The sequence below is a fragment of the Microcaecilia unicolor genome, chromosome 4, assembly GCF_901765095.1.
Source record: "Microcaecilia unicolor chromosome 4, aMicUni1.1, whole genome shotgun sequence".
NCBI lineage: Eukaryota > Metazoa > Chordata > Amphibia > Gymnophiona > Siphonopidae > Microcaecilia > Microcaecilia unicolor.
Window position 1 is genome coordinate 331,459,613 of NC_044034.1, and position 15,341 is coordinate 331,474,953.

A 15,341-nucleotide genomic window follows, 5' to 3' on the forward strand; every position below is an offset into this window, starting at 1 on the left:
ATGTTGGAATGAAAAATTGCATGAAATATTGACAAATTTAGGATTTAAGCAAGGTGAAGCAGATAAATGCTTGTACACTAGGTGCACAAATGGACAATATGCATACATTTTAGCTTTTGTTGATGATCTGCTCATTGCAAGCAAAAGTGAGCAAGAGTACAAGGACATTGTAAAGTGTTTAAACCTCAATGTTGAGATAAAAGAACTTGGTAATGTGTCATACTATCTTGGTATAGAAATTGAGAAACAAAATGATGGTTCTTATCTTCTAAGCCAGAAGCAGAAAATAAATGAGCTTATTGAAAGTTTAGGTATGCAAGATGCCCAAGTTGTAAGCACTCCCATGATCACTGATTTTCTGAAGGATGAAACAGTAAGAGAACCTTTACCAGATAACATCCAATATAGATCAGCCGTAGGTAAGCTTTTATATCTAACTACCACATACAGGGCTGATATAGCAAATGCAGTAGGAATTTTGAGCAGAAGGGTCAGCTCACCTACCAAATCAGATTGGACTGCAGTTAAAAGGATGGTAAGGTATTTAAAGGGTACCATTGATTGTAAATTAAAGATTTCAGCCAATAGTAATCCAAAACTAATATGTTACTGTGATTCAGATTGGGCAGGGGATCATTCTGATTATAAATCCACAAGTGGATATGTGTTTATGTATGGAAATGTACAAATTTCATGGGCCAGTCATAAACAAAGTATTGTGAGTTTGTCTTCTACAGAAGCTGAATATGTGGCCGTATCGGAAGCGTGCAGAGAACTGATGTGGATTGAAAAACTTTTGCTGGATTTTGGAATAGCTGAAAAGAGACCAATCCAGATAATGGAAGATAATCAGAGCTGCATCCGACTGTCACAGAATGACAAGGTTCAGTCACGCACCAAGCACATCGCAACGAAATACCACAACGTGCGAGAGTTGGTGAAAGAAGGGGTCATCAGTCTACACTATTGTCACACCAGTGAGATGACAGCTGACATCATGACCAAACCGTTACCCAGAGAACATTTTGTGAATCTGCGTATAAAGCTTGGACTTTGTATGAATAAATAATTGCATGACAGTTATGCATGAGAAGGGGTTTGTTGGAATGTAATTGTATTTTACATGCATTGCCTGTCACCTATTATTTCTCTGTGATTACTCTGTGACCTCTGATGTGAATTACTTAGAGAGGTCACACAGCTATGCAACTTCCTGTGGGGGTTAGACATAGCAGATGCAGCACATGGAGCACATGGAGCTCATGATCTCTCCTAACCTGAGAGGATCTATGGTGGTGTGAGCATCCATTACCATCTAAGCACATGGAAGGAGCTGATAATACAAATGTATAGTAATATGTATATATAAGCCTGTCTGATTATATTCTAACTACAAACTGTGAGTAAACAGATGTTTTGTTACTTCAACTTTAAAGTGACTCAGCAGTGAATTATTCTGGGGTGTATGAGAGAGAGATGAAGAAAGAAATTAACATTTCTAAAGCTGAAGCTGTGTGTACTAAAATCTGCTAATTATTTACTACAAATAATCCAACATTGACAACTGGCTGATTCATATGTCATACTATTCGGACAGCTTGGTAGTGACAGACAAAGTTCTCCGTCTTCTACAGTCATTGGGTTGGATGATCAATTTCGAGAAGAGCAAACTACTACTACTTCTACTCGTTCTACACCACTCGCATTGTACTGGGGGTCAAATAATTCTCATAGCCCCGGATTGGCCATGGAAGCTGTGGTACATGGACTTGATTTAACTGTTGGAAGGGGATTCTTCCACAGGTACATGGCCTATTGAATCAAGGTCCAGTGCTCATGGAGAACCCATGCCTCTTTGGTCTTATGGCTTGGCCATTGAAAGGGCTTGGTTGAGACGAAAAGGTTATTCTGATTCGTTCATTGCTACCTTGCTTAAGGCTCGGAAACGTTCCACATCCATGGTGTATGTGAGAATGTGGAGGACGTTCGAGTGCTGGTATTCTGAGCATGGATTTTCTCCCTTCTCTGCTCAGATTGCGTACATCCTAGCATTTCTACAGGCAGGTCCTGAGAAAAAATTGGCATTGGTTTCTCTAAAAGTTCAGGTTGCGGCTTTGGCTTGTTTCATGGGCCGACTACAGAAGAGTTCTTTTGCAGCTTACCTGGATAGTGTTCAGTTCTTATGAGGAGTGGCCGCTTGTGGCCTCACTTTCATATGTCATGGCCAGAGTGGAATCATAACTTAGTCCTGTGGGCTCTTCAGAAGCCTCCTTTTGAGCCACTCCAAAAGGCCTCTTTGAAAGATCTTACACTAAAGACAGTATTCTTGGTGGCTGTTGTGTCAGCACATAGAGTTTCAGAGCTTCAGGCTCTCTCTTGTCAGGATCCTTTTCTCCACTTTTTGGAGGCAGGGGTCTCCTTGTGCATGGTTCCTTCCTTTGTTCTGAAAGTGGTATCAGCATTTCATCTCAACCAATCTGTGGCACTTCTGTCCTTTCGCAGAGAGGATGAGAAGGCTCAGTATTCTTCCTTGAAGCTTCTCGATGTGCCTAGTCCTCATTAGATATCTGGAAGTTACAGATGAGTTTTGCAAATCGAGCAGACTGTTTGTGCTTTTTGGTAAACAGAGGCTTGACCTCATGGCTTCCAAGCCCACAATTGCTAGATGGCTAAAGGAGACTATTGCGCAGGCTTATTTGCTTATGGGGAAGCAGGTTCCTCAGGCCTTGCGCTCATTCTACAAGGCGTACAGCAACATCCAGGGGGGGAGACTACCTTACTGTCTCTGGCAGATATTTGCAAGGCTGCAATGTGGTTGACGCTGCATACCTACAGGCTGGACATTGCGGCGCATTCGGAAGCCAGTTCTGGGGCTTCGGTCTTCAGGGCAGCGGTGCCAGGATCCCACCCACTCTAGGGATTGCTTTTAAACATTCCACAGGTTCTGGAATAATGGGAAGCTATGTAATGGAAGGAGAAATTAGGTCTTACCTGTTAATTTTCTTTTCATTAGTCCTTCCCACTATTCCAGAGGCCTGCCCGAAGTTTCTGAGATGTTTAGTGGGTGCAAAGTAATGAGTCAAAAAATGATTGTCACCTTACATGGTGCTTCCTATATATATCTTATTCTCTACAAGTTGTCCAGAGATGATAGAGGTCCACACATGTTTGCTCATCTGGTTAGTGTTAGGTTAGCAAGTTGTTTAAGGTTGAGGTGTTTATTCTGAATTTATCCTTACTGCTTGTCTACATAACTACTGAGGAGCTGGATTGAATACTAAGAGCTCAGTTTTTAGTTCTCTATCTCCACCTGCTGGTTGATGAACACAACTATCCCACAGGTTCTGGAATAGTGGGAAGGAAGCACTAATGGAAAGAAAATTATCAGGTAACACCTAATTTCTCCTTCAGACACATCAAATCTTGATATTAATGCTATAAAATAGGTGCCAACATTTATGCGCCAATTATGTGCATACAAATTTATAATAATGACATAAGCATGAGTAAATACCAGAAATGCACTTAAATGTTATTCTATAAAATATGTCCATAGTTTACAGGTAGGTGTACACGTAGACAGAGTATGGATGGGACGCGCATTTATCTGGGTAACAGAATGCCATGTTACACATGTACCTCTGGTATTTACTGTATGTGTGACCACTTATACTGGCTCTACGGCTAGGCGTAAGTGCTTGAACCTAATTGCACATACATGTTTATACCCAGTTACACTAGTATTTTGTTAAGAAAAGTAGATGTCTACTGTCCTTTATAGAATTACCCCGTAAAGGCAGCTTCCACTCAGACACATTTAGAACCAGATTTAAGTTTGGGTAACAAAATATAAAAATCCACAAGTCTGTTTTATGCATGGTTTTAAAATAAAAGCATTTTTGAACCTAAGGTTTAAATTTTTACAATCTACTGCAGTAAAAAAAAATGTCATCCAAAAATTATTCAAGTAAACCTTTCTGTAAAGAAGCATGGTGGGATTCTTGGGATCATTTTTTTAACACTTTGAGGAAAATTCTTAATGCTTTTCACAGAAGTTTTCACTTTGAATAATTTTCCCGCTGATTTTTTTTTCTTTCTTACTGATATTGCAAGAAATTAATATGTGAAGCACTCTGAACTGGCCGAATAGCGCAGTGGCAGTGATGGGAGTTTCCCTTTGGAAAATCTGGGTTTTATTCTTGAGCCCACCTTATGTTCTTTGGGCTAATGAGACAGTGCTCCAGCTTCTAGTAAATGGGATGAGAATCTCTGTCATTGCAAAACAGTGATTGCTAGGGGTCAGATTAGGGGGGGGGGGGGGGGGGGGGGGGGGAGTGCATGCCTATCCAGAACTGTTATGATGCCTGGGTTAGATAAGAGGATGGAAAAGCTGTGAATGAAGGTTTATGTTGTTGTAGCCTCAATAGATGCCAGTTTGATTGAACTAGAAACTCAAAGGAGACTGTAGGGAATACATTTTTGGTGTCCGTATATCCATATTGGTCCTGATGAAATTAGTCTTTTTTGGCTTTGATACGTTACATCCAACCAACTTAAGCATGAGCTCTGATACCACTTAGTCGCTGTGCTCTTTGAAAAGTAGGCAAGTTAATGGACTTGCAGGCTTTTTACAGGGTTTTTTTTTTTGTCCAGTTTGGCTAAATCTGGCTCTTAGTCTCTGAGTTTATTGTCTTGAGGCACATATTTCTCACATGACCGTGTGTTGGGACGATCATTTAGTAACAATAAACAACACTGCATTTTTTAATGGATTGAATTGCTTTATAGTTTGCCATGCATCCTCCCTATTCAAGATATACCTGGAGGAGCTAGCTTTCCCCCTAGGCTACAGGAGCCCAGTACAGATTTGCTCAGTCACTCCTAAAGTGTACATGAATAGGAACCCCATTGAACCTCTGCATTTTGAAAGGTTCCCCCTGTAGTGTCCCTTCTTCTTGCTGCACAGTCCTGCTGCCTTTTGCTTATATTACAAGTCATGCTGTGACCTTTCCTATGCAGAAACTCATTCGGTTGGGTGGAGATTCTCTTGCCTCTTCTACAGAGAAGGAAGAGTTGCAGTTTCTGATTTCAGTCTGTACGAAGATCAAGCAGGACCCTTCACTACTCAATCACATCCTGGAGGTATTGGGAGAATTATGCTGTAAAGGGAGGAAGCCTCAAAATAAGAATAAACAGCATTTGAAAAGCTTTTTTTCCTGCATGGACATTCCTTACCTTGCACCATTTGGCTCTCATCCAGGATGCATCATATCCTTTTGTCTTTGTGCTGCTGTTATGCACAGGCTGTCTTCTCTCTCTACCTCATACTAAATTCTGCTTTCTGTCTTATTTTTGTTTTGGCTGTAGGGTAAGAATCTTTTAGCTGCAGCAAAGAACTCCAGTCCTGATGCTTGTGTCGAAGAGGAGACAACTAACAGTTTAGAGGAACCCTCGCTCAGCACACAGTCCCCATCCGGAAGCACCAAGCAGAGCCATGCTCAGACTGGCCCTGCCTCCAGCAACACAACACAAAAAAAGGACCATTCCTGGGAGTCTAGTTCTTCACCAGCAAAACCAGAAAACAATGTGATCAGCTCTCTGCTGCGATTGTGCTGCAGTGAGGTACAGTTCTGCAGCCTTACACAACTCCAGCTGTATGAACATAGTAACTTAGTAGATGACAGCAGAAAAAGACCTGCACGGTCCATCCAGTCTGCCCAAGAAGATAAATTCTTATGTGCTACTTTTTTATTTGTACTGTCTTCTTCAGTGCACAGACCGTATAAGTCTGGCCAGCCCTATTCCCGCCTCCCAACCACCAACCCCGCCTCCCAACCACCAGCTCTGGCACAGACCCTATAAGTCTGCCCAGCACTATCCCTGCCTCCCACCACTGGCTCTGGCACAGACCGTATAAGTCTGCCCAGCACTAGTCCCGCCTCCCACCACCAGCTCTGGCACAGACCGTATAAATCTGCCCAGCACTATCCCTGCCTCCCACCACCGGCTCTGGCACAGACCGTATAAGTCTGCCCAGCACTATCCCCGCCGCCCAACCACCAGCCCCGGCACAGACCGTATAAGTCTGCCCAGCACTAGTCCCGCCTCCCACCACCAGCTCTGGCACAGATTGTATAAGTCTGCCCAGCACTATCCCTGCCTCCCACCACCGGCTCTGGCACAGACCGTATAAGTCTGCCCAGCACTATCCCCGCCGCCCAACCACCAGCCCCGGCACAGACCGTATAAGTCTGCCCAGCACTAGTCCCGCCTCCCACCACCAGCTCTGGCACCCATTCTAGGCTAAGCTCCTGAGGATCCCTTCCTTCTGCACAGGATTCCTTTATGTTTATCCCACGCATGTTTGAATTCCATTACCGGAATGAAGGCAGTGATCGTTGCATTGTTTGTATTGTGATCATTACTCAGAAGTGAGAGTAGCAGGATCTTGGCTTAGGGGGTAGCTGCAGATAGTACGTCAACAAATTTTATAAGCTGGTATGTGTGGTATGAGAACATTGTAAAACTGTGGCTCCCAATCCACAATTTTGGACTCCAAATGGCGTCACATCATCAGTGGATGTGAGTAATGGAAATGAGGCTGTTTCTCCTTGTCAGCATTGTGAATGTTCACAGGCCCTGGCCTCTCCTCCCAGGAAGACTGGAAACTCACGCAGAGTACTGGGCTCTATGAGCACAAGCTGGCATACAGGGCCCTGCTGCTACTATTGCTACCACCTCTGCTGCTGCTTGTGCCGTCATGCTTTCGACAAATGGAGGAAGAGGAGGAAGCAGATAAGGAAGGGAGAGTGGAGGCAGTGGCGTAGCTACGTGGGGCCACGGGGGCCTGGGACCCCATAGATTTGGCCCTGGACCCCCCTGCCGACGACCCTCTCGACCCCCCTCCTGCCGCCAACCCTCCCCCATCCCTGTCGGCTACCTTTGCTGGCGGGGGACCCCAAGCCCCGCCAGCTGAGGTCCTCTTCTTCCGGCAAAAGGCTTCACTCTGTTTCTGAGTCTGACGTTGGACGTCAGACTCACAGAAATAGAACGAAACCTTGCACCAGAAGAAGAGGACCTCGGCTGGCGGGGGTTGGAGTCCGCCGCCAGCAAAGGTAGGCGGTGGCGGGGGAGGGGGTCGAGGGGGTCGTCGGCGGGGGGGGGGGGGGGGGGGCTAAAATGTGCCCCCTCACCTCGGGCTCTGGACCCCCCTCCCGCTGAAGTCTGGCTACACCTCTGAATGGAGGTCTCCTATTTTGTTTCCTTCCACCATCTGGGGGTCACATGAATATTTAAGTATTAAAATGGGGCCATACTGAATAGCAATGTGGGAAGCATAGCTGTACAATTGGCTTTATTGAGGCATGGGTAAAAATAGAACAAATAGAGAATGAACAAGATGGGCTGGCTTTGAAGCTCAGCTGCACAATCTTAGAAAAGTCCTTTTTGATATATGCATGTGGAAGAACCTTTCTAAAATGACCTCTGTAATTAAGTGCCAATATTTAAATGTATAAATTATGCACTTTGGTGGCCTGCACAAATATCAGGCATAACTTGAGATATCATAATTTAGACATGTCGAACTACACATAGGCATTCAGCCAGCATCACTGAATATATGTGTGATTTGAAAATGTCTTAAAGTAGACATTTAGTATTATGTATTGACCGCACAGCACTAGAGATACTGATTTAGATCCCCCATCCTTCGAGGTAGGACTGAGCCAGGGAGGGAGGGGTGATGGATATTACTGTGGTGGCTTCTGGTGCAGTGTACTGCATGCATATCTCAGAAGAAATGATCTTGCACCAGGGAGAGTCCACTAGAACTGCCTAGACTGCTGCCCTGAGAGCAGAGAGAAAGCAGCAAATTCTGCCCCCCCCCCCCCCCCAAAAAAAAAGCATCGGGTTGAAATTCATTCAAAGCTGTTATAGGAAATGGGTGATGTATTTACAGGATCAGTGTACTTATATATTTCAGGAATCATTTAGGGACGAAGCAGGCTTCTGAAGACTCTCATAGACAGCATTTGGTCCCCAACCAAAATAATGTAATTCGGAACAAGTCACCTAGGCCAGTAAGCAGTGTCTATTCAAGAAAACTCCTGGGAGCTGGTCTATGCTCGGAGGGGAGGAGAATAATGAGCAAGAATCGGCGTAAGCTTAGGAGCAAGAGGCCTTGCTAGAAAAAAAACTTATTGTGTTTTTCTAGATTGTTAGCAGAATTTGATATGGGAAAAGTGATGGCTATAAGTTATCTGGGGTTAACACATGAAAGTCCAATTTCTTAGTTGCCAGAGATGAGATTTAGGGAAATTATGTATGGCTGGACAAGCCATTAGCTGAATGGGGAGTACCAGCGGGCCATAATTGATGGCATACATGAAACAATAGGCTTTCAAATTTCTTCCTCCAAGGACTCCTAAGTTTCTGGGGCCCCTTCCATTGTCACTTGGTTCATCAAATGCTTGTGGTGGTGTCAGATACGACATACTCTCTCTCTAGGGTATTTCCACATACTTGTATAATAGTGGTCCCAGAATCATTGATCTAGTGGAAGGAATAAGCCAGCGTTACTGCAGATGACACTGTGTTCTGTCCCACTGTAAGTACACTGCAGGACTCGTGAATTTTAGATGGGAACCTAGAAGAGAAATAGCAGGTGTAATATGGGCACCAGTACATAAGTAATGCCACACTGGGAAAAGACCAAGGGTCCATAGAGCCCAGCATCCTGTCCACGACAGCGGCCAATCCAGGCCAAGGGCATCTGGCGAGCTTCCCAAACGTACAAACATTCTATACATGTTATTCCTGGAATTGTGGATTTTTCCCTAAGTCCATTTAGTAGTGGTTTATGGACTTGTCCTTTAGGAAACCGTCTAACCCCTTTTTAAACTCTGCCAAGCTAACCGCCAGTAGATCAGTGTACTTGGGCACAGGAGTAGGAAATTGTAGTATATTTGGGGCAAGACAACATCTGCTAAGGCTGGCTAGGTAAAAGACCTTGTTACACTTGTGATGACACATTGGAGTGTTACGCAGAAAGCCAACCTCAAGGTTGGGCGTGTGGAGGCATATTTTAAATGAGGGGAGAGGGAGCAAAGTATGAAGAGATTCTGCTAGTGTAAGGCATTGATCAAGGTGCATTTGAAGTGTGGGGTTCAAATTTGGGCACTGTCTCACATGGTCTCCCCTCTCTCTCTCTTTCATTCTCTTGCAGAAGAGCCGGATTGCGCTAAAAGCACGTGAGAATCTGCTGCTGTTGGTCAGTGTAGCTCAGGACACAGAATCTGCTCACCTAATAGAAAGCAATGGGCTCAGCTCCTTACTAACTGATCGTCTGTGTGAGCTTTACAGAGCTATACCTACCTCCGTGCCCCCTACAGAGATCAGCACGCTGCAGCCAGTGAACTGGAGGTAGGAAAGAGAACAGAGCACTGGACTGGACTGGACTGGACAGAAGCATAGGGCCGAACTGCCAGTGCAGTGACTGTCATTCACTACGGGAACAGTGAGGCTGGCCACTGCTAGTGGAGTAGTGTACCCTAAACTCTTGAAGCACAAGAAAGGACTTATTGAAAAGCATTATTTTATCATTAACTGTTCCCTAGAAGAGAGGAATGGGCCCTGATCCATTTGATGGGGTTAGTGGGAAGGAACAAGAGTAAGAATTTCTGCAGTGAATCTCACCATGTGTATATACTGCTGCCTATCTAGTTTGAATTAGGTCTGTCTTCTCTTCATGACACAGGTCTCCGAGTGACTCTGTGAACAGCAACATGGCAGAACTAGAAGAGTTTCTCCTTTGGGTGGATTACTGTGGTGAACTTGTGAGAGAAGCGCACACGGTGAGAATACTTCCAATACAGAGAGCCTATATACACCCTAGACTGCTGCCTCTGCTTGAGTTGCTCTCTATTTCAGACAAGCAGTAGGCATGCAGAAGCAACAACAGCACGCAAGACTTCCACCCTGGATGACAGTGTGCATCACACAATATCTTATGAATGTATTTTCCTAGGTTTGTATTCAGAGCAGTAGAAAGGAAAAATCTGAAGAGAATATTGTATAAATATTGTGTATAGACTTTCTATTATTACTGGGGAGGAGGTGTGAAGGGCAAGGAATAATTGAATAGCATAAAATTTACCCTCCAAGTTTTGCTAGAAACCTTCATTTGGTGACCTCATAGAACATCTAGGCCAAATCTCGGCAAGGCAATTGCTTCTAGCTGTATGTAGCTCATTCTAAAAATGTGCCACACTTAGCCTCAAGGGAATCCACGTACGTGGAGAACTCAATAGATCCCACGAAACGTAAAATGTAAACAAAAAGGTGGGAATATGAGCCAGACTATCCAATAACTGGACCTAAAACCAAGTTTAAAATAAACAAATATTTATTAATTTCCAAGCAAATAATAATAAAATAATTCCACATTGAAAACGACTCGACACAATGTTGTGTTTCGGCCAGATGGCCTACATCAGGAGTCTTGTGGCTGATGACAGTAGTAAAAATAAGGTCATCAAGTCACGTGATGATGAATTGTGAGCTCACATATGAAAGGTGTACAGACAAGGATTCAAAAAAGACCATTTGGCAAGTAATCCGTATATCGCTGCACGCTACAAACAAACAGTGCTAAAAAAAACGTTGTCGAGTCGTTTTCAATATGGAATTGTTTTATTATCATTTTGCTTGGAAATTAATAAATATTTATTTTAAACTTGGTTTTAGGTCCAGTTATAGCCTGGCTCATATTCCCACCTTTTTGTTTACATTTTACGTTTCGTGGGATCTATTGAGTTCTCCACGTACGTGGATTCTCTTTAGACTCCACACTTAGCCTCAGCATTCAGGGTAATGATGGTGCTGGTCGTAGTGTGGGTCATGGTGAATCTGTTCATGGAGCCACTGCATGAGGCCTATAGCAGTAATGAAAGCTAAGAGAACTGAACATGATCAGGTGGACCCCGAGTAGTACTAAGAAACTTGTGACTGGTAAGGGTCAAACTTAGGGGGACTACAAAAGACAAGACCAGGAGCGATAAGATCAAGAGGTGGAAGAAACTACTAACTGCATGGAAGTGGAGTAGGATGCTTGACTAGAGTCTGACACATGCAGCACTAAAATCAGTGAGACTGTAACAAGTAAAGGGGAGATATATTCTAGAGACATAACAATCAGTACTGTGCAGCTGAAATGATTACTCAGAATATAGTACCACCAAAGACACAAACTCAGAATGGAACATCTCCTTCCCTAGAAACATGTCATGGGGGAAGTTAAAGCCCTATGTACAGAGATACCTCTGCTGTTCCAATACCCGTGACATTAAGAGAGACTCAAAACAGGCTGCACTAAGAGGAAGACTACAAATTAGGATCATAGCAGACGCTCAGATTGGGGCATGAAAAGTGTAAGAGCAGTCAAAACAGTACCAAACAAAACAGAAAGTTCTGGAGGAATATATATGAATATTGTATGGAGCACAATGGAGGAGCGGAATGGCTACCTGGCGTACAGGATAATAGAGAAAGGGCAAGGCATAGATAGAAGTACCAACAAAAGAGCTAGAAATTTTAGAAAATTCTTGGTCCTAATGCAGTGCCCAACTTTTAGCTTGAATGTGTAACATCTCTTCACACAGATCAGAAAAACTGCAAAAAATCAATTGGTCAGGCAGCCAGAACTATCACTACAATACTTAATAACAGGAAAAAATTCCTCCTCCCAAACCAAAACCCAACTATGTCCTCAATAATTCGCCTACCTGCAATCTATAAGCTCTTCACTGGGATACAATATATAATCATATCAATGCCAATAACATTGCAATAGAACAGAAAGTCAACTGGAGAGCCATAGAAATATAAGAGCCAAGTGACTATTCTATTCTGTACTGTGTATAGAGAGACGGAAGATCATCAAATATAAATAAATGCAGTTGGAGATCAGGAAAATAAGATAAATACAGAAAACAAATTTTTGGGCTGCTGATTGATCTGTAGAAAAGAGGTGAGTGGATGGGTGGGGTTTGGCCAAAATTCTGGTGTGTTAGGTTAATTAAGCATCATGGATCTGAGTGAACTGAGTTTGCACTTCTCTGCTAAACCTGGGGAAAAAAAAGATACAGAAAATAATCCCAGTTATTTTGGGCGCCACCTTGTTACTGTATGCTCTTTGGCACAGTGCAGCTATTAAAAGCTCTAGTGACAAAAGCCTGTCATGATGCAAGGGAAATGACTGATAGTTCCTCAGTGAATCTACTTTTCCCCTCTCTGTCTCTGACCACATTTAATCTTCTCTGCTTCAGGTAGTGTCCAAGGTGATAGCAAAGGCCATTGCTGATGAGTTTTTTCATGGGGTGCTGCTGGCACAACTGTTGCAGATGTAAGTATCATAGGATTCTTAATAGGTCCATTGCATATATGGCTTTTAATCGTGATCTTATCAAATGAGTCTGCACTTCTCTTCTGGATTTCATTACGGTGCTGGAGCAATGTTTAGTTGACTTTCCTTAGTATTCACACCAGACCAGTCCAAGACCTGCACAATTCTGCACTCTGCCCTTATAGGACACTGCAACCCCCCACCCCAAGCTCAGTATTTCTCTCCAACAATTGGAAGATGGATGTCTGTGCTGCTCCTGGCCTGATCTGTTGAGGCTGCTTCTGTTCTGGTGAATTCGCTGGGATGCAGTTGAGCAGGTGGAAACAGTATTTCTGAGCTTCCCTTGCCTGTTTTGGGAATACCCAGGGAGATCTGGGTTCCTTCCTCTCCTTCCCCTTTGCCTTCATGTTCACCATTCCTTCTTGGCATCAATGGAGAGGACCAGTTGCAAGAAGGAACTACACCTGTTTTGGTCTGAGCAGGCAGGATATCTGACACAAAAGCTCAGCCTTATCGCTGAGAGAGAGCTGCTGAGGCTATCTCTCCCCAGGGAAGCCGAGTATTGGGAGGTTCATTATTTTGCACTGTGTGTCTGGTGAGTGCCCTTGGAACCTTGCTGGTGCTATTCCCGTCTAGGGGTGTTGTTCGGTTTTTAAATTACAGCATTGCTTGCTCAATGGCCCTGGTGGAAGCAGTCAGGCACTGCTGCAGGTGCTGTTCTTGTTGCACCACTTTGGTCAGCTCTCTTTCTTTCCTGTCACTTGCTTTCTGGAGGACTGTCAGAGTACAGGGTAAACCAGGAGGGGTATCCTGCTTAGGGGCTTGAGGCATGACTCAAACCAACAGGACGAAGGTGGAACTGTCAGGGCCAGCCTGTGTGTTTCTCTCTGAAACGAGGGGAATGATTTCGCCTACCTGTGCAAATGTTCCAACTCTGGCTCCATTGACCCTGGAGTTAAGCATGCAGGAGGCAGAGGTCTGGACTCTAGAAAGCCTAGTGGTGTGGCGCAGCCATTTTCTCTGGATTTTGTTCTTTTATTGCACCAAGCTTATTTGCTAAGCAGGGCTTTCATGAGTTACCTTCTATTTCTGAGGAGTCTCAGGACCTTCTGTCTGCAAAGAGGTTGCATTTTGAGCAGTTGGATAACTGAGGTTCTGAGTCTTTGCTACTAGTTGTGCCCTCTGAGCAGGTAGCTTGCAGGAATTCTGGTTTCAAGAACCACTTGGAGGAAGGGAAGAATCCCAGTAGATGAGACAGTGGTGAGACTTTTTATGCAAAGAGGAGCTCCATGTCCTCATTTCTAAATCCCCGGAGATGTTAGTTATTTCATCTTCCTCTGCCTGGGAGTTGGCCAGTGCTCCTGAGCACTAGGAAATCCTCCAGTCTTTCTGATGCACTAGGCAATCCAAGAGCTATTCACGGCAGAGTGGGATTCCCGTGAAGACAGGGCTCTGTGTCATTTGGGCTATATCCAAGCTTTATCCCTTGCTGCTGGAGGAAAAGGAGAAGCTCAAATACCTAAGGTACACTCCTTAGTGATAGCGGTCACAAAGAAGAACACTATCCCGGTAGAAGGTGGATCTGTTCTTAAGGATCTCCAGGATCGTAGAATAGATGCCTCCTTTAAGCTTGATGGTAGCCTTAAGATTTAAAGCCTCTGTATGTGGGGATTATCTTCGCTGGGCTCAACAGGATTTCAAATGCTGAACAATAGTCGGTTTTGAGTGAAGCGTGGCACTTGGCTTATTTTGAAGCAGGTCTAGTCTATCTGGCTATGCCCAATAAAATATAGTGAGGTATTCGACAAGGGAAATGGCCCTGGCTGTGTCGGAGGTGCATCTTGTGGCTCAGAAATGGGATTGCAGACTCATTCTAAATTTCAGCTCAGTAATCTTCTTTTCAAGGGTAAACTGTTGTTTAGAGAAGATCATGAAAAGTTAAGGATTTAGCGGAGGTTCAGCCCCAGAGGATAAGCCCAAATCTTCATCCTGGTCATCTGCAAGTCAACCTCGTTTTAGGAACTTTAGACACTATAGACCAGGATGTTTTGACTTGTCCCAGTGGTCTTGATTTCAGTCCAAGCAGTCTTCCTTTCAAGGGGACAGGAAATGAGGAATCTCTGGATATCGATCCATTGGCAGCTGCTCACTCCTCTCTGATAGAATCCAGGTCTGATCTTCACCAATTGTAGCGGTGGGATGCCTGTTCTGGTTTTGTGGAGGAATGTACCAGGATAACATCTGGCCAATGGGTACTGGAGGTGACCAGGAAAGGTTAAAAGCTTGAGTTTTCCCCACTTTTCTTAGAGCCCCTTACAGAAGAGAGCCTTGACAAAATCCTAAGAGACCTTTGCCCAACTACCTGCTCCCTTGACCCCTGCCCATCAAAGATAGTGCAGCAGGCAAGTATGGGCCTCCTAGAAGGTGCCACAAAAATTGTGAACTCCTCTGTTTCTAAAGGTCAACTACCAACAGCATTAAAAAGAGCAGTGGTTCACCTTTTGCTTAATGTTTAAAACTGTTTATTGATTTTTATTTTTGTTACATTTGTACCCCGCGCTTTCCCACTCATGGCAGGCTCAATGCGGCTTACATGGGGCAATGGAGGGTTAAGTGACTTGCCCAGAGTCACAAGGAGCTGCCTGTGCCTGAAGTGGGAATTGAACTCAGTTCCTCAGTTCCCCAGGACCAAAGATGACACACAAACCCCAAATACACAAGAAAAAGAGCATAACTTATGTTACAGATTACACTGTCTGATCATACATACAGCTATTCATACTAACATTTCGTCATCAAGATTTTAAACGTTAACTCCCTACTCCCTCCTCCCTCATAACCTACTATAATCCCCGACAGGTTAATTCAATCCGTAGACTTCATTGCTAGCATAGCAAAAATCTTCAGTCTTACTTAGCAAACTGATAGTCCCATCTAA

At 44.1% G+C, this 15,341-nt stretch overlaps 1 protein-coding gene across 2 annotated transcripts in view; it reads left to right on the top strand.

Moving 5' to 3' along the window:
* The window catches only part of FAM160B2 (family with sequence similarity 160 member B2), a 43,064-nt gene that overhangs the window by 16,384 nt on the left and 11,339 nt on the right, over nt 1-15,341 (top strand). For both annotated transcript variants that reach the window (XM_030201988.1, XM_030201989.1), the window contains exons 5-9: nt 5,020-5,142; nt 5,368-5,622; nt 9,227-9,423; nt 9,758-9,854; nt 12,327-12,403. In XM_030201988.1, the coding sequence (XP_030057848.1) occupies nt 5,020-5,142; nt 5,368-5,622; nt 9,227-9,423; nt 9,758-9,854; nt 12,327-12,403 (749 nt within the window). The remainder of the gene's footprint in view (nt 1-5,019; nt 5,143-5,367; nt 5,623-9,226; nt 9,424-9,757; nt 9,855-12,326; nt 12,404-15,341) is intronic.